We start from the raw sequence: 20622 nt of genomic DNA, 5'->3' as shown, positions 1-20622 counted from the left end.
ATTGCGGAAACTGAAAGTAGAGGTCCCATTAAATCCCATAAACATAACACGCTACTTTTTTATTTTCTATTTTTAAATACCGGTATATATGTCTAGCTCTTTAAAAAGAAATTGCCATTTGATCTCATTATATTTAATTTTTAGCCATATGTTTTTCCGCTTGTGCATCTGTGTTTTACGTTAGGCCTATGACTTAGAGTAAACGGAAGTTTATCTAAACATAATGTTTCGTTTGGTAGCAGCCTTAATAATGTGGTATATAATAATAATTTGTCTTCAACATTTGTTTATTTACTTTGCAGATCAATTTTAACGATGAAAATTAGTTTTATTTATTTTTAATTATTATTATTTAATTATTATTAAATATACAAATGACTTCTTTATGGCATTTGGAGATAGTCATATTAACCGGAAGTACATTTTGGCGCGGAAATATATATATATATATTTTTTTTAGAAGACATGTCAGACGTGTAGGCCACAGTCGGTTTTTTAAATTTGGAAGTTGAAGGTAGTTGCTAACAGTCAACACATTAGCAATCATTCCTGTATTAATTATAAATATATTCTCTGGTTTTTAATCTTCTTCTGCATAATCTAAGACCCACAATTTGTTAATTAACATACTTTATCTCGTACGATTCGTAGAGTAATCGCGCTCGTCACATTTTTTCTAAAGCTGGTGAGCACGCGCGAACCAGTGACGTTACATTATCAACAAATTAAAACAACAACACTTCCTGGTCCGTTAAAAGAATATGTCTAAAATAAAAAATAAATTGATACGTGATTAACATTTGATTTTTCATCGGTGAAAAGTGTTTTTAAATATCCTGGTAGCATGAACCAATGATTTTTAAAAAATTCAATATAGAAAACTCATTCATTGTTTGCATACATAATAGTATGGGTTTTAGAAGATGAATGCTTTTTGTTTTAATGAAAAAGAGTGAAAAATTAATTTTTAACAAATTTTTGTATACGGCCAGTTGACGAACCTTTAAATATTTTTTTTCATTTTCTGTCCAAAAACCTGTATAATGAATATAATGAATGTAACAGGGCAATCATCCAAATAACTGGTGATTATTTTGTTTTTTACATGTAATATGACCTGATTGAAAATGGAAACAAATAATATAAAGCAGAATTAAAATGGTTTTAAGTATCGTTTTACAACGATATATGCAAGCAAAAAGTCACCATTTTCAGCAAAACAGACTACTTACGTCTATATCTTTGGTTCCTCCATGTTGATGTTAGTGCATTATGATTATAGAATGCATTAGTGCATTATGATTATAGAATGCATGTGAAAAATGAACTGGTATGTATAGTTGTGGGCACGTAACTCAGCAAAAACTCCTGTACTGTGTCTGCTATGGATATTACGGGAGTTTTGGCACAGTAATGTGTCCACAACTAGGGTCAGTAATGAGAATAGTCATGTTCATATTCACCCACCAATGTCTGAAAATTATTTTTTGTTTTTTGTTTTCATGAAATACTTTTGCTGGTGACGTAGTGTCTTTTGTGGGACCTCTGAAGCCAGTAATAAATAGATAGACCAATCAAAATCTATCAAATATTTCCTTCAGAGACAGAGGGCGTCAGTCAGAGATCTCACAAAATACACCATCAGGAATCACCAAACCAAATACTGAACTGACTTGGTAGGACTATGATTTGGAATAATCTTTGTAAAGTTTGTTGGACGTGTCCGGGTGCCGATGGAGTAGAGCCGGAGTGGATGTATCATTGTCAACATGGACATGGAAAACATGCATTACAATATTCTGAATGGGTTGGGGAAGTTGACATGATGTTTGTACCTTGATTATAACGTCTCAATAGTATTTTTTTTTTAAATAGTATGAAAAAGGTGCGAAGTGGTATAAGGAGGAAGTTACAAAATAAATGTTTCAACATTTGCAACGATTTCTACTCAATAATCGAGGTCTATATATACGAAGTATTGATTATATGATATATGTCCCCAAATTACTTGTAATAATCCATGTAGAATTGATTGCATTGTCAAGGAATACATGTTTAAAAGTTTGTAAATACTGATTGGAGATGGGTGCCGCCATCTTGGATTCTGATCGGAAATTTCCGTTGATTTCCGTGATCGCTCGGAAATAGTCACATTGGGTTGTTAAACTTCCAAAATCAACAATTTTACGCCCATTTTAAGTATTTTTTCTGATTTACACTAATCAAGGTATGGATGGTTTTTCATATTACCAAACCACGATGTAGAACACCTCTCCTAACTACATTTTTACCTGAAGCAAACTTTTCACACTGAATTATTTTAGGCAAATGTGTGCATAATTAAGTGAAAATAGAATGTTTTAGCAGATTAATGTATTAATTTTTCTCATTGGCTATGTTTCCCGTGTCAGAACCTATCAGAAAAGAGCTTTCAGACGGAGTTTGTACCCATTAAATGAGACAAATCTGGAGCCAGTTTTTGCGCAGATGCAATTCATGCCGTCATGATTTATCGTTCCTGTTGGTTCATGCTAAATGCTAATCCTGGACCTATCGAATTACATCCCATTAACAGGAAAACGCTACTGCGCATGTTCAGTCGGGGACCAGACAACTCGGCCCCGAGGACAACTCGGCCCCGTGGCCGAGTTGTCTCGGACAACTCGGCCTCGGGGCCGAGTTATTAGACTGATAGACGGGGCATGCTGTGACACATTATATGCGTGTTAAGTATGATAGTTGGCCATGTCGTAGTATTGTACTATTATAACTATAGTAATAATAATGCATTATACTGATAGATACCGCTAACTATATGGTCACCATTAAGAATGATAATTGTGCATGTCGTACGTGATATCATTTGCTTGCTCTTTGTGCCGAAGTGGAATCTGAGTCAGAAATTGGAAGGAAAATACTTCATACTACAACAACAAGTCAGGAGGCTATATCCGCGAGTGTTGTTACTACAATAAAGTACGATAAAGAACTTTTGCATGTTTTTTCTGGGATCAACTCCAATATTTAGGTCACCGACTGTAGAACAAAAACAAAATTATTCGAACAGTGGAAACTATCTTCAAAGATAAATGGATCAGCAATTTATCAATCCGACATGACACTTCGTTTCGGGACGTTTAGGTTAAGGTAGGACTAATTCAATACTAACAAAAACACATTCTTTTATTTCAGTGAGAATACTTTAATTTAAAAAACAACACTTGTCCAACAATAGACAAGATTGTCCCTGGACTCCGGGCCAAGTTGTCTCGCGGTGGGCCGGGTTGTCTTGGAACTCTGGGCTGAGTTGTCTCGACGTGGGCCGAGTTGTCTGGCATTCGTTCAGTCCAGCAACCGGATAAATTTAATATCATTGTAACAATGATTGTTTACCAGAAGGAAGGAAATGTTTTATTTAACGACGCACTCAACACATTTTATTTACGGTTATATTGTGTCGGACATATGGTTATGGACCACAGATATTGAGAGGAAACCCGCTGTTGCCACTTAATGGGCTACTCTTCGATAAGCAGCAAGGGATCTTTTATATGCACCATCAAAATCCGTCCCATGTGAACGTCACAAATGTGGAATGTATGGAAGACAAAAATACAACAAATTGTCAACGAAACAAATGTAAATGAATTGTGAATATATCTACACGTTTTTTATGAACACTGGTTGTCAACTAGCACCACTGTTCGAGATTAGAAAGTTCCCCTTGCTTTTTTGTTCTTTAGAATTTGTTTTAGATTTGATTTTTTTTTAAATGCTATGTAAACAGTCGTGCCACTCTTAATGGCTTTTCAAATTCAAGTAGTCAACAAATTTTAATGAATATAGGAAAATGTTTTTCTTGTGCTAACAACTTTTATAGGTGGCTAAAATAAAGAAGAAAAATCGACTTGTTGTTTCTCAATAACAATTGTGGATCTGACACAAACAGCCTTCCATACATCCCCCACTAAAAGTCAGTCATGTGACTTTTTAACTAAATATAGACAAAACTAATGCAGACGACAGTCATTACCGATCTGTCAAGTCTAGTCTCTTCGTTTATACAGTGGATATGGTTTCTGTATGCAATAATAGAATTACCGCTACTGTACAAGGGACAAACACACTTTAAAAACTTTTTCCATCCTCATATTAGGCTTGGTCAATTGATACATATGCAGTATGATACATATGCAGTATGATACATATGCAGTATGATACATATGCAGTATGATACATATGCAGTATGATACATATGCAGTATGATACATATGCAGTAGAATTAAAGTGTGTGCTTGTGCATTGTGATTAGAAAGAGTGCGGAAGTTATATACGACGAAATTCAATGGGGGACAGAATTCGATAGTTTAGGATAATACCATCAACGTCCTAAACTGTGTTCACCTAATGACAAAAACACGAATACGATATTTACGGAAATACTATTCCACATATTTTAGCTACGATCTGTGAAACAAAATAGATTGCAATCAATTAACATAAAAAATCAACAATGTGGACAAAACAAATCCATTCTAGTAAATTAAAGTGAAACACCCTCCGGTAAACAGCAAAGAGTGCAATGTTTCTAACTCTGCAAGTGCATGAGTTTGCAAAACATATCTTACCGCATATGTGTGGTTCGTCATTTTCCATTTTTAAGAACACTACATGAAAAAAAAAAATTTTCTTAACTATGCACAGTTGATGAACACTTTGTTTAAAAAAAAATTTAAAGGTAAAATTCAGTTTGTCAAGCGTTCTGGTGCAGTCTGCATTTTACCAACACCCATCGCTAAATCGTGATGTCAGTACTGATAGACATCACATTCATACCAATGAATGGTTTGTAAAATATAATTTTTAAAAATAAATTGCTTCTTAATTAACATAATTTATACACAAGATTATTTACAATTGTTATGAATGGATTATGGATACTATTCAATACAGTAGAGGCACAAAAATGTAGGATACCTTTTGCAGCTCGGAACTTTTAATGGGGGATGAAGTTAAGAACTCATCTTGACCTCCTTCACCTTGATGAGACTGCAGAAAATAAAAAGGTTCAATCAAAACAAAGTTTACCATGATACACACTGCAAAAACAAAACTCTTTCTGTTGATTACACAGTATTTGCAATAAATTTTGGTAGAGGTTCTCGCTGGATTCCAGGCACCGTTATAAGTCAAACCAGTTTGGTATCCATGTTAAAAACACTTGAAAGTCAGATTATTCGTAGACACCATAACCATTTAAAACACAGTTACACAAATGAAACTGTGTATTCTGATGTTATCCTGGATTCCATGGATACCACTCAACATACCACACCGGTAAACAGCCAACCCATTGTGCTCAACCCTGTGCAGCGCAGTCAACCCATTGTGCTCAATTATGTGCAGCAGGCCGCTCCAGACCCTGTCAACCCTCCAGTTCTGGTTCGCAGATCTACTAGACATTCAAAACCACCAGACAGACTGAATCTCTAAGTGCAAAGATATTTCACAGTGTTATTGCAGAGATATATCAGTGTTATTTTAGTATTGTTCTAAAATGAGTTGTTTGCTCTGAAGTTAATTTGCAAGGTTAAAATTTTAGTTAGATAAACAAGTTAAAAACTTTGTGTGATAAAACCAAATTGAAAAACATATGTATATGTATTTTGATTAAATGAACTAAAATCATTTATGTGATATTAACTTCTGCAATTCACGCATACTGCAAGTCTTTAGATATCACGTTACAAAAGGATTAATAATTTGGGCAATAACATTTCTATAGGAGACTGGGAGGTGTTACCTGATCACTTTGTACCTGTCTTATCATAAGGATATGTATCTCTATGTCTGACAGACTTTTAGAGTAATTAATTTACTTCACATATTAGTGCTAATTAAAAGCCCAAGTGAATTGGGGGCAGTTGTAATAACTGTGATTTTTTAAATAGCAACATGAAAGATATTTTTCAACTTTGTTTGCTTAATACACATACATGTATTAATTTTTATACGCCTAATCATTGCCTGTTCAATATCATTTACACATAGATAAATAAGTAATTTTGCTACATACCGTTTCAGTCCTACTTTTTTTCCTTCTATTTTCCTTATTTTGTTCTACTTTTTCTATATTTTCAGTCCTACTTTTGTCCTACTATTTCATACGGGTGTGCTGGACAGTCTTATGGACTTAACCATAGACAAAATGCTCAAGTACAGCCATTTTGAAGCTGCCTACACCAGTGTTAAACCTGTATTAACTTTAGCTACAAATTAACACAAAACTAAAATCCCAGAATATCACTTCAACCAATAGTAGTAAATTTTGATTAAGCAGCAAAATTTGCCATCAATGGTAAATCCTTTGACCTATGACAATTCATATAACAGCTACAGCAATTGCCATTGATGTTGTTAAGTTTGAGCTGTGCACATGAGTCGTTAAACGTCAGGAATATTAATGTTTAATAAATCGGTGTGCTCTAGTGGTGTTGCCATTAACAAAGACTAACTTTTAACTTTGTGTTTTAGATGGGTCGAAAAGGCTTGTCAAAAATTGCATTTGGAAATACAAACCGATTCCACGGTAGCAAAAGCTCTAAACATAAGAAAAGGAAACATGACACTGTAAAGCCATGGACGCCATACATCTCTGAAATTGATGTTGATTGGCTGGCAGATTTGATGCAGGATCGTCCCCGAACTTTCACATATGACGCTGTTGACGAAAACGAAATACCTCATGATGATCTTGATGATGAAGTATTGCTGGGAAGTGTTCGGGGCGACATTGTTGGAATCCAGTACTACAAAGGAACTGTAAGATTATATTGAATTCATATTATAATAAATATTCAAGCATATCTGAACACAAAGGGATTCTTTTTGTACATGTGCTCTTTATTTCGTTATTATTACTGTATATAGCAAGACTCGCCTTTATTTTTATTTTTTTTATTTTGCCCCTCATTTGGATATACAACACTTACCATCTAACTGATTATTTTAAGGCATGAGTTTTTCCTGATGAAGCTAAATCAAAAATGAAATTTACAAAATTTGGTCTGTAGGAAAGTACATGCATGAAAAAGATCATTACAAGTATTTAGGAGACCATATTTTAGATTTATTTGAAATTAAATCATGTGTTCAGTAGCTATCTAGTCTAAGTTGTGAATGTTTTATATCTGCAGGTTAACAACCAGGAAATGGTTGCTTTGTGTCGAGAGCCGTACAACAAATATGATCGTAATGCCATTAAAGTTAACAACGTGGATGGTGACCAAGTTGGACATATAAAAAAGGAGCTGGCAAGACCACTTTCACAAATCCTAGATGGTGGATTGGGTCGGATCGAGGGGTAACACTGACAGATGTTGTTATTTGTACCACAATCATGTAACAGAAATTATTTTTTTAGGGGGAGGGGTTTGGACATCACATATATCTAGATGATAATATGAGATGTTTGGTAAAGCTGCAGCAATTTATAGTTCAGGAAACATTTTGTTCAGTATCGCTTCACCATTTGCTACCCAAATTTCAGAGATCTCTACACAATTTTTAACTAATCACTAACTGTCAATAATCAAAATATTAAAAACAAAATGTTCCTTGACAGCTGTGTTCCACACAGTGAAAGTTTGTAAGGAACATCAGTTGATTTATATCCAGGCATATAACATGTATTTGGATTATTTCTATCAACTATTATTATTATTTTTAAAAATTCTATGAAACTTCGTTTATGGTTGCATCTATGGGTATTCATCACATTGTATGTGAAAAAAACAAATTGATTGATTTTTTTAAAAGTTTTATTTTTTAATTAATTTTTCTTAACATACATTGAGATGAACATCACCGAATAAGTTTATGGTAGGCAAGATGTTTAATTCCTCAGAATTCTTTTTTATGTTTATGTTTTTTTCTTTTACCATTTTGTAGTATTGTTCCATTTGGTGCGAACAACATGTACCGTATCAGTATTGATCTGACTGTGTGGGGGAAGCCAGAGAAAAAGGAACAGGTGATGAAGATTCTCCGAACTCATGGTGTTCCAGTAAAAGAAGCTCAAGGATTAAATGTGCCAGGCAGCAGTCAGTCTGTGCCAGCTAGTCTAGACTACAGCCATGTGATCACCAATCGAGTGTTGCTCACTCCCAGTGAGGTGGGTAGACATACACACAGTCTTTAAGAGCCATCCACACATCATCTATTGCAGGCTTACAGTTATACACCTCACTGCATTCAGTAGATAAAGTTGCCTTGTTTTCTCAAATAGCTGCCTCATATATATATATATATATATATATACATATATAGATATATATATATATATATATACATTGGATGTCAAACAATTAGTAATTCTGACAGTCTTAGGAAAGAAACCCGCTACATTTTTTCATTAGTAGGATGGGATCTTTTATATGCACCATCCCACAGACAAAATAGCACATATCACAGTCTTTGATATACCAGTCATGGTGCACTGGCTGGAACGATAAATATCTCTGGATAAATACATACATAGACCTACATGCATAAATACACACACGTTAGCCATATAAAATGCATGACACTACTGCTAACTGGAAGAAGACGATATGTGTATAGGGAATTATGTATGTTTTACACCTGATTAAAAAGAAGTTATTCTGGGATTTTTTAATAGACAAGACTATTCTCCCTTTGTCGGCAAAATCAATGAACTAGTGTGCTATCCATTATGATGTAATCTGCTATTAACAATGATTACATAAAAACAGTTTATGATGGGTTCCTATGATGAAAAAGTGTTCACAATAAAATAGAAATCCTGAGGTCTAAAGGTGTTAATTATTTTTTTTAAATTTAGAATTTGCCCCACATAAAATTGTGATCATTAATTAAAAATGTCTATATTTCTGTCAAAATTAAACATTTATTTATTACAATATTTCTGTGTTCAACGTTTTGAGAATTCCTTATTATATGTATGTGCATATTTGAACTTTTAATTTATTCTCTATGATGGTTGATTATTTCTTGAATTCAGGTTATGAATGAGCTAGACAGACTGTTCGAAACTCTAGATGAGGGTGACAAGACGTCAATGGCAGAAAAAGCACCGGTTAGTGTATAGTTTGGAAACTGTAGCTACGATGTTTAACATTAGATTGATTATGTGTAGCAATTTAAAATGAACTAATATATTCATGAACTTCAGAAGATGTACAGTGGTGTAAGTTGTTTCTCAGCAGTTAAAACTTAGTTTAACAGTTTTTGTCAACAAAATTCATATGCCAAGTAGAAGAAGTCGGAAATGGGCTTTTAACAATTTTGTTTGAATTGTGAATTTCAGGCTGTGATTACTTCCTTGTATCCTCACCAAAAACAAGCCCTCAACTGGATGATATCGCGTGAAAATGGAAACATGCTGCCACCATTTTGGGAAGAAAGAAAAAATGGAACTTACTACAACAGTCTTACAGTTTTCACCAGCAACACAAGACCAAGTAGTGTTCATGGAGGTAGGTTGATATATTTATATGATGCTGTTGTGAAGAGAGCATACATTGTGGGTTTATTCATACATTAACACAACCCTTATTCCATGGACTGGTTCTGACATCGTAACAGCTAATTAAATAGCTATAATCTTTCTATCAGCAGTATCTACTTCTGACTGTGTTTATCAAACTTACAAATGTAGACTCATATCTGTAACATTTGATGTCACACACATAGTTTGTATAGCATATATAAATAATGCTTTTTATTGAATTTACTGTAAATTGTATACACTGTTCCAAATGATTTTATTTTTAGGTATTAGATGTATTGTAAATGGTTTTGGTGATACTTTATTCCAAATGTTCTGTCATTTTAATTTTAGGTATTAGATGTATTGTAAATGGTTTTGGTGATACTCTATTTCTCATATTCTGCCATTTTAATTTAGGTATTCTTGCCGATGACATGGGACTTGGAAAGACATTGGAGATGATTGCATTGATCCTAACAAATTTTGTAGATAAGAAACCACTGGCCGTGCCGGTACCAGGCAGATCTAGACAGTCGGCTCCCAGAAGAAAAAAGGTTGGACTAACTTTTTTTTTTAAATTATTGCATCTTCTATTTATACATTGTAGCAATATGTATCTAGTTTGGGGACAAAACATTCTTTTATTCTTGTTAGCATTCAAATTGTTGAGTCTTATGTCATGATAACCCAGAGTTTTCAACTGCTTAAATTGACAGAAAAAACTTTTAAACAGTCAAAATATCATACTTATTTTCAGCTATTGGATGTGTCCGAGTGATAAAAAGTGAATGGAATGTGGAGATATTAGTATTCCTTTGTATGGCATTGAAACCTGGTTTGGGCCTCTTAAAATTATTATTTCGGAAAGTGTGTATATTAGTTATTAACTTTATAGTAAAGAAGTTGGCTTTCTTTTTCAGAAGTTGCTGAAAAATAAACAGAACGGTAATGTTGAAATCAACAACAAATCTTCCTTGGAAGGGATTACTAAACCTGAAAGTGTCAGCTTGGAAACCAAAATGGCTGCATTAGAATATTCCCTGGCTGCAGATATTCCAGAAAAAAATAATGAACTTGTGGAGAAAAAACTCATAAATTTTCCTTCTAAATTTGTTCTTCCTCAACCCTCAACCAGTGCGGTAAACAGAGTTAGTAAAAAACTTCCACCCCTACCGACCCTGAAAATGGAGAAAAGTGACAGTTTTTTGTGTTCTTTCAGTGACGCGAAGGACGATGACAATGTGATAGTATTGTCAGACTGTAGTGTGTCTTCTGGTGATGAGGAAGAAGTTGAAGGTTATTTCCTTTTTGTACCTTCATTAATACTAGACTTAAGTACTGCCTTTTTCACCATACATTCCAGGTTTTAAAATTTTTTAGCAAAAAAACCCCACAACTTAGTCGTGAAATTAAGGTCGACGACAGTCACTTTTTGAACCTTTGTTTTGGCTTAACATTGATGATGCTCTTGAGTCATGCAATATCACTTAGGGACGTGATGCAAATCAGTTATTGCATAAACACAATAAATATAACATCTTACTGTAATTTCATTTCAAATCCATATTTTGTAAATAGAATGATTTTTAAATTACAATGGGGGTTTTTCAAATACAGTCGCATGCTTTAGTAATTCTCAAACAAAAAATCTTCAATGTCAGTTTTGCATGGGTATTTTCCAGCATTCTAAAAACAAAAATGTCATATACCCAGTTTATTGTTATTGTAAAGAGATGCAAAGTGATGTCGTTGGAATACTGAGATCATTTAAATTCAAACGTTAGCTGTATTATAGCAATGCTTTGCCACATTAAAATAAAAAATTGTCTACTTACCCTGAACCCTGTCAAAATTGTTCAAGTTCCAATATTTACAAGTCGGTTTGTTTTTATTTTTCATAATATTAGACAAAGTGTTACATTAAAGTTTTTAAAAGAAATAAAAATGATCTTTTGTCAAATATATTATATAAAAATTTACTGTTAGATGTGCTATATTTATGGTGTACGAAGTCAAAACTAGGGTGCGAAGAGTGACTTGTCATCATATAAATATTTCGAAAGTTGTTTATTTAGAATGATCACTGTTGTATATTTTTTACTCTGTTTAGATGTTCAGATTGATAAGAAAGTTATGCTCAGTGAAAAGGATCCAGATTACAATCCACTTACTGCACATTCTGCCTTGTCAAGCTCAACTGCCAGACTAAGACGGTAACCCACCCTTTGTTTAGTTGTTTAATATATAGAATATTTTTTATGTGTGTAATTATCTTTAGTGTGTTTGTGTGTTATGAGTACAGACTGAATATTTTAAAATTACAATAACAAATTACACAAACTCATGTGGCAATAAGCTTGTATACTTTGTACTTTGCTTAGGTTGTTTTCCCCATTGACAAAAGTATGCACTAAATCTGTATAACCACACACTTTTTAAATCCCACCCCTCACTGAGCCAAACTTCCTTGAGTGATGCAACATCACTTAGGGACGTGATATAAGTCAGTTATTGCTTAAACATACTCCTGGTAGGTATGGTTATTGCACACTGAGCTAATAGACTTTCGTGCTGTCACATTCAAGACTATCAGCTTTATACAAATATACAGTGTTTTGTATTTTTTAATGTTTTACTTTCAGGGCTGTCAAGAAACCAATCAAATATACTTTTAGTGAGTCTGGAGACTCTGGTTCAGATGAAGAACAACATCCAAGAAAAAAAGGCAAATATATTTTAGCTCCCCTATGACGTTCGTCTGCATTACTTTTCTAACACCAATTTGACCGGCATCTGTCCATCGTTTGAAATTATCTTCTACAGTTTTGATTTAATTGTTCTGAAACGTGGTACAATGATCCTCTGGGACACCCGTATCAAACTAATATAGAGATATTTAGAATTTTTATTAAATGTTTTTAAAATTTAATTTGAAAATTTGAAAATTTGAAAATCTATCTTTTCCTAGAGTTTTGATTTGTACTATGATTCTCTGTATCAAATTTAAACATTTTAGATAGAAATTTAACATTGAAAATGTACTAGTTTTTATCTTCTGAAGTTTTGATTAGATAGTTCTGAAACATAGCATAAGTATTCTTGGGGTAGTTCTTCATAATCTAATAGAGAGATTTTGAAGTTTTCTTAAATGTTTTTAAAATTTAAATAGAAAATTTTATAGTCTACCATCTAGACTTTTTATGAGAAACTTGATACTATGATTCTCTGAGGCTGTATTCACAAACTAATGGAGACAGATATACACTGAAACTCCTCTAAACCAGACACCCTCAGGACCAGAATTAAAAATTAAATTTACGACACTGCATTGTATGTATTATTTACAATACTCCACTCTGTATTATTTACAATACTCCATAGTGTGTATTATTTACAATACTCCACTGTGTATTATTTACAATACTCCACTGTGTATTATTTACAATTCCATCTATGTATGACTTAAGTACTTCATTGTGTGTTGTTTACAATACTCAACTGTGTTTTTTACTTAAAATACTCTACTGTGTATTATTTACAATCCCGGACTGTGTATCAAAATTGTCAAATTAAATTGTTGATTATGTATGGCTGAAGTTTGATCATATAGAGTAATGCCATTTTAAACAATTGGCCATTTCCAAATGCACCCATGTTAAATATGAAGTTCTTTTGTTCTTACAGCTCGGACACTTGAACTGTCATCTCATCCGGTTCAGAATGGCAAAGTGTGTGGAAGAGGCAGAATTACAGGGAAAGGAAAGGGTAAAGGCAAGTCGCTGGCTGCTAAAACAGTGCCTGTAAGATATTTAAGTTACTTGCTTATGAACTTCAGGAAATAATTAATGATTGATTGAAGTAATTTTAATAACAAGCAGTGGAGCATTAAATTGATTAATAACTAAATATTATTTAATTTTTATTGTGCATTTGTCAAGTTATGGTTTGATTAAATTGCTAAGCACAGAAAAATCCTATCCAGTATATAAAGTTCCAGGGCTTCTAGATTATGGTAGCTAGTGATATTCAATGTTGGGCTAGTAAATAACTAATATTGCCATGCCCGACGGCTACTGAAACAAAATAGTAAAATGTTGCAATCAAGTATATTTTGTAAATACATGTATAAATAGCCTGCCCCCGCCCCAACCCCCAATGTTAGTGTTTTAAGCTCTATCTCCCTTTTTAGATGACATATCTGATTATTACTAGTATTTAGTAAAATTATATCAACTTAAAGTAGTGCTAGTGAATTTTTAAACGTGGCTAGTAAATTTTTAAAATCACTGATCCTATGGCTAATGGATTTTATAAAAATTCTAGAAGTCCTGAAGATCTTTACCTGTTATTTTTTCGGTTTATAAAAAGATTTCTTTGACAACATTTTATTGTCACGTGCAAGACATTTTGTGATATGTCAATGAACATGTTTGGTGTTGGGACTAGTTTAAAGTAATGTGTTATACATATATAAAATTTCACTATTATATCTGCTTTAGAAAAAAGACTAGAGATGTAATTATGTTACTGCAGAGAAGCCAACCATTACGGATTTGGCGGAATCATTACAACTTTAAAGCATAGATTACACTATTACAAATGTCTTGTTTGAAATTCCGATTTTTAGAAAGAAAATCGTAATTTCGCATGTTTGGTGTTGGATCATATTTTGGAAAGCACAAATGTTGTTAACACTGGAGAAATGGAACTTTTCCCCTCTTCACCATCAACAATCATAGATTGGTTTCCTGCCTTGTTGTTTAAACTTATGTATTCCGAATAGCGAGCATAGAGGGCGTGGTGATATAGAATAAACCAGTCTAGCAATCGTGTCTTCCGAACAGCCCCGATGTTTGCCGATTGGGTATGGCCTTGAACTTGACTTTACCAAAATGTCGAAAAACGCACTCCTGCGCCCTCACTGATAACATTCCTATTTTGGGGGTGGGATTCCTATTTTTGAAGGCCTGGATTCCTTTGACACTCCAACTAGGGTTGGCATCTCTGTTACTGTTTATTAGCATGTATGTTATCAGTCCCCTGCTGGTCCAACCTGAGAGGATTACAGGTTTTATCTCTGTCTGTCCCACTTATGGTTTTCTGGATGTTCTTCACAACGCCTTGAGATATTGAGCTGAAATTGTGTGTATAGCTTTATTATGTACTGTTACAGATCAAGTTTGACTTTTATGGCTATTTACCCGTTTTTGACAGATTATGGTCCTTGGATTTTTGTTTTGTAAAGCATCAAGATACTGAGCTGAAATGTTGGGTATAGCTTTGTCATGTTATGTTACAGATTAAATTTAACTTTCATGGTAATTTACCCATTTTTGACAGATTATAGCCTTTGAACTTAGGAGACGTGAAAAAAAAAATTCTGGACTTTTTGCTTTTGTGTATAGCTTTATGATGTTCTATTACAGATCAAGTTTGACTTTGATGGCGATTTACCCATTTTCCCCCGAGTTATGGCCCTTGAATTTAAGAGATTTGAAAATTGGTTGGGCTCGGTAGGGGACATGTATAGCTTTAGCAGTATTCTCAGAATGCTTGTTAAACTTAATCAGTAGCTGGTTCAAAATTAAATGTAGTATTAACATCTCATCATTCATTCTATATTTGTCACAATAATTATATATATATATATATATATATATATATATATATATATATATATAATCAAGCCACTTGTATGCTGTATTGTAGTTACAGATATTTGTTTCAGACTAAAATGGTGTCTAACATTGATGACGATCTTGAATATCGGTCAGATATTGGCAGTTCACATTTTCTGCATAAGATTTCCGCCATTGTCTCTCAGAGTATAGAACACTGTATGCTGTATTGTAGCTCCAGATATTTGTTTCAGACTAAAATGGTGTCTAACGTTGTTGATGACAATCTTGAATATCGGTCAGATATTGGCAGTTCACATTTTCTGCATAAGATTTCCGCCATTGTCTCTCAGTATAGAACAGTGTATGCAGTATTGTAATTCCAGATATTTGTTTCAGACTAAAATGGTGTCTAACGTTGATGACGATCCTGAATATTTGCCAGACATTGGTAGTTCACAAGTCAAGTGTCAGAAATCTACAACCTATGAAAGCTGTAAGTTGTTAACACTAACCTACAGGCAAACAAAATCAAAAATCAAAAGGGTAAACTCTAAACAAAATTAATTTACATCATTGATATTCTTTACAAGATTATAACTTGTGCTAGCAAACATGAAAACCTTTAAGTCTTCTGTTAACATACCCATAACATATTCATTAATATAGATATGGTTTTCCATCAAACTCCTGATGGGTGTATAAGGTACCTCACCGGTACTCTTTGTTTCTTAATGTGACAAATGTTTCTATACCCACTCGTGTGTAATCTAAAATGAAATGGAGTTTTCATAGGTGACATACCAGTAACTTTAGGAGTAATTTATTGTTCAAACACTCGCTTTTGTGTTTTGCATGCAGAAAAAGTATGCATATGTTGACAAGAATAGTTTGTATGAATATTTTATCCATGTTTAGTTATAGACATCTTAAATATCCATCTATAATGAAAGATTGCTGGTAACTTTTGAACTCTGTTTTTAGCGGATGATGATCTTCCTGATCTTGAAGAGCCCTTGAAATTCAATGAAGCCAGTGAGTGTTTTCTTTTATTCAAGTTGTAATGTCCTCATTATTACTGGGAAACCAAACATGGATGTTCAACATGTAACATCAGTAATGTAACATTTGCGGGGGGGGGTTACAGTTCTGGAACCCACAGTGAGTGCTCAATGGAAAGTAACAGTTGTTAGGCCACATACCTTGAGTTTTACCCACTTCATGGGTGTGATTATGCATGACACTAATTTACAGGTTTTTTGTACCAGGAGTTCGGGTAATACAGAGATAGCTCAACTGGCCTTGTCATATTGTCTGGGTGAACAAAAGGTTATTTTTAAATATCTGTTAAACTTCAAAAATATCAATCTTAACATGTCATTGAATTATTTTTGCTAAATTAAATAAAATTGGCCACTTGTTTTTAAAATTTGCAACTGATGAATTTGGCGAGTGACAGAGCTAACTCTAACCAAAAAGGAAATATTACAGCTTCACAATTCATCTCATTATTGTCAGCTATATAATATGCTTGAGATATCTTATAGTGTTTTTCCTAAAAAATTGGCACGGTATGGAGCATTTTCACCATTTTCAGGGCACCTTTATTCATTACAGAAAAAAAGAAAAGAATTAAAATTAAAATAAATGTAATTAATGTGCTTGCTTCAAATAAATGAATAAAAAAATATATAACAGGCATATTTTATTAATTAATAATACATTTCTGAATATTCTATATGGGCAGTTTTAGAAGTAATGATTGAAAAAGACTTGTTTAATCTCTGGGCAGCATGGCGCTGATTAAGACAAAATGGCATTATTGAGGCGTGGTGCCACACCATGCTAAAACAAGCTAGGAAAACACTGACTTATCAACTTTTGATATTAATAAAACTAATGTTTAAGTATTTTCAGATTTGAGCGACTGTGATGCGGTGACGGGAAGGTCTAATTGTGATGGTCCCAGGCCTACTCTGATCATCTGTCCTCTGTCTGTGATGAACAATTGGGTGGTCAGAATCTGATAATAAATTTATTACATATCCACCAGCATTACATCTTAATTTAACAAACACATATTTTCAGCAAGTTAAATATTTCACTTTATTTTATAAATCACATTAATATAAAACAATTAAATAATGATTTTTAGTAGCTTTTATAGAGTTCATATAATCAGAACATACATGATTCTTGTCTTTAAAAATTAAACAATGTTCTACTGCTTTTTTTTTTTTTGCTTTTTTTTTTAAGAATAACTATTCTGGGCAATTTTTTATGTCAGTTTAAGGCCAACACTCAAAATGTGATATACACCAATTTCCAAATGTTGGAGTTAACAGTGAAGGCATACTGATGTTAGTACAACTCAGCAATACGACAATAGAGTTTCCATCAAAATGCAATCTATGCAGTAAAAATTGTGTTTTTCTTAAAATGATGGGAAAATATTGCATTTTGGAGATGATTTCTTAAAATGATGGAAATATATTGCATTTTGGAAATGCTTTCTTATAAAGATGAAAAGATATCGCATTTTGGAAAGGATTTTAGACATGGTTGAATTATTGATTGTATTGTCCTAAAATGACTGTTTTGTCTTCCAGACCCAGCTGAATGAGCACGTTCACCCCAACGTTCACCTGGAGATCTACTCGTACTATGGACCGAGTCGGAAACGCGACAGTCGCGTCCTCGCCCAGCAGGACATAGTGATCACGACCTACTCAACGGTAGCGTCTGATTTCAAGGTGCGTAATTCTGTGAAGTTATTGGCAATTAACATCATCAGATTAATGTGGAGAAGTGCCTGGTCTGTAATGTTGTTTGTGGTATTGAATTTCTTGATGTGAATGAGTGGAGACTTTAATATGGCTGAAAATTGGTTATTTGATAGAATGGTCCTGCACTATGTGATACAGACTTCCATGTGTTTCTGGGTCAATTCGGTAAAATGTTAATGTTTTTGATGTGTAAAAATGTTAATTTTTAAATGTTCTGCTCCAGTTTATTAACCCTATTTGGACTTTATTTTTGATTTTGCCTATTTGTTTTTAGGGCACTGCTTTTTTAGAAAATGGCTATTATAATAGTTATATGTTTGTATTATTGCATACACAAAATCTCAAATGACTAATAATACATTAAAACTTTGTCTTTTTATACTTTAATATTTGGTTTCAGTTGTATCAGAATAAGTCGCCAATTAAAAAAGTCCATTGGTTACGAATTGTCCTCGATGAAGGTCACATGATTCGAAACCCAAATGCATTGCAGACTAAGGCTATCATGGAATTAAAAGCTGAGAGGAAATGGGTTCTCACAGGTATGAGCTTACCCTTGTAATTTTTGGATCACTTTCTTTTGCTTCAATAATATCTTTGAAATAGAAAACATAGAAAAAATATATACGGAAAAGAGGCAGGAATTTTTTTTTACTTTACAAAATGTCTTTTCAACAAATTAGTGAAACCATATTCAAAGTCGTATCTCAAACCTTTCACTACATTTGTGTGCCAGTTACCATGGAATATGAAAGTTTGAGATCTTCTTGTGGTTTCATCTTGTCTCTATCAAATGTTTGGATTGATCCCAGTCAATGGGCCCAATGGGCTATTTCTCGTTCCAGCCAGTGTACCACGACTGGTATATCAAAAGCCGTGGTATGTGCTATCCTGTCTATGGATATAAAAGATCCCTTGCTGCTAATCGAAAAGAGTAGCCAATGAAGTGGCGACAGCGGGTTTCCTCCCTCAATATCTGTGTGGTTCTTCACCTATGTCAGATGCCATATAACCATAAATACAATGTGTTGGTTGCGTCATTAAATTTTGTTCCTATCAAATGTTTCAATACTTTGGCTCACATTCAGTACATGATGTTGTAAATCTGCACTAGAACTTGCAGTATTAAGTTATTTGTCTTGGCTCAGTTTATTGATGTGATTGGACCCACTTCATTGATACAACTGCTATTTAAGATAAATCAAATTTTCATATTTTAAAATATAAATCTTGAAAACGTTAGTTTTCCTGTGTTCTATTTCTCCAATGCACTATTCTACATTTCAGGCACACCAATTCAGAACTCCATGAAGGACTTGTGGTCTCTTGTGAACTTCCTCAACATCTCCCCACTGACTGAGAAACAGTGGTGGCACCGCACCATCGAGAGACCTCTCGGATACGGAGATAAATCAGCTATTAAGTAAGTGAAGAAGAAGTTTGTTTTTTGTTTAACCTTTAGACTACTGAATTAATTTTTAACAAAAACCACGTTGAGTGGGTACAAGTTTATAATTTTTACTCACATATATTCACTTAAATGTTTTATAAAAACATGAAATAAAGTTCATATATTAATCGGTAAGTATTATTTTCGTGTTTTTTTGTTGTAATTTTTATTATTTTAGATCGGCTAATGGTGATTAAAATTAGGCAAAAAATCGAAAAAGTTGCATTTACTTACGGGCATTTGTGGCCAGCTGTCCAGTATTTATGTCCATTATTCCTGATAACAGTGGTTTTCTGACCAGAATTTTTTTTTAAACCCGAACTAAGATTCATATTGCAATATTTGGTAATTTTCGTTGTTGGTAAAACGATCAAATTTATTATCAAATTAGCTGTCACAATCAGCTATCGATCCCTGAAAAAGACCGCGACGTGCCGCCATTGTTGTCAAGCGAAAATACTTGCCGAAAACCACTTTTTGAACTCAAAATTTCAAGGTATTTTCAATTGAAAAAATCAAAACAAAAGCCACCATTTTGAAAAAACAACAACAATTCTTTAATTATATTTCCGTTTCCGGTGAGTGTCGTGTGCAAAACGGCGGGAAATATGAATTGGGGAATGCACTGTATACAGTGTACAGTATATCGACTGACGTGACGTCGGGCGAGATATCTCGCCTGCAGTAGTCAGAAGGTTAACGACACCACTAGAGCACATTGATTATTAATCATCGACTAGTGGATGTCAAACATTTGGTAATTTTGCATAATCTTATTGAGGAAACCTGCTACATTTTTCTATTAGTAGCAAAGGATCTTTTATATTACCATCCCACAAACAGGATAGCACATACCACAGCCTTTTATTTACCAGTGGTGGTGCACTGGCTAGAGCGAGAAATGAGCATTAAGTAAGTGAAGTGCAATAATCCATCAAAACCAACTCTTACACACTGCAGATCACTCAGGAAAGGTATTACAACATGAACTGGATGGGAGGGGTTGTGCCCCTCACACACACACACACCTGTGGTCCAAACATTTACTTTATTTACTTTTTAAAGCATAAATGTGCTTGTGCTCTCCTCCCTCCACTAGAGCACATGTCGCACACACACTTCGCATAGCCTGTACTATCAGGGATATAGCATTATGTAATGACGGTTCAAGTAAAACAAGATGAAAGATTTTGTCTTTTATTTTTGTATTAATTTACATTATTTTCGTTCCATTCT

The 20622-nt window shown here is 33.7% G+C and overlaps 1 protein-coding gene across 1 annotated transcript in view; it reads left to right on the top strand.

Annotated features, from left to right (window-relative positions):
- The first annotated feature begins 469 nt into the window (after positions 1-469).
- The window catches only part of LOC121374370 (helicase-like transcription factor), a 32728-nt gene continuing 12575 nt past the window's right edge, over positions 470-20622 (top strand). Inside the window, exons 1-17 of the mRNA XM_041501472.1 lie at positions 470-514; positions 6535-6822; positions 7197-7363; positions 7951-8173; positions 9044-9118; positions 9350-9518; positions 9950-10086; positions 10453-10828; positions 11643-11745; positions 12175-12257; positions 13217-13332; positions 15550-15646; positions 16135-16185; positions 17068-17165; positions 17760-17903; positions 18337-18478; positions 19224-19359. Coding sequence (XP_041357406.1) covers positions 6535-6822; positions 7197-7363; positions 7951-8173; positions 9044-9118; positions 9350-9518; positions 9950-10086; positions 10453-10828; positions 11643-11745; positions 12175-12257; positions 13217-13332; positions 15550-15646; positions 16135-16185; positions 17068-17165; positions 17760-17903; positions 18337-18478; positions 19224-19359 — 2405 coding nt within the window. The 5' untranslated portion in view covers positions 470-514. The remainder of the gene's footprint in view (positions 515-6534; positions 6823-7196; positions 7364-7950; positions 8174-9043; positions 9119-9349; positions 9519-9949; positions 10087-10452; positions 10829-11642; positions 11746-12174; positions 12258-13216; positions 13333-15549; positions 15647-16134; positions 16186-17067; positions 17166-17759; positions 17904-18336; positions 18479-19223; positions 19360-20622) is intronic.

This window comes from Gigantopelta aegis, chromosome 6 (assembly GCF_016097555.1).
Source record: "Gigantopelta aegis isolate Gae_Host chromosome 6, Gae_host_genome, whole genome shotgun sequence".
Classification (NCBI taxonomy): domain Eukaryota; kingdom Metazoa; phylum Mollusca; class Gastropoda; order Neomphalida; family Peltospiridae; genus Gigantopelta; species Gigantopelta aegis.
This window is presented reverse-complemented; position numbering and strand designations above follow the sequence as displayed.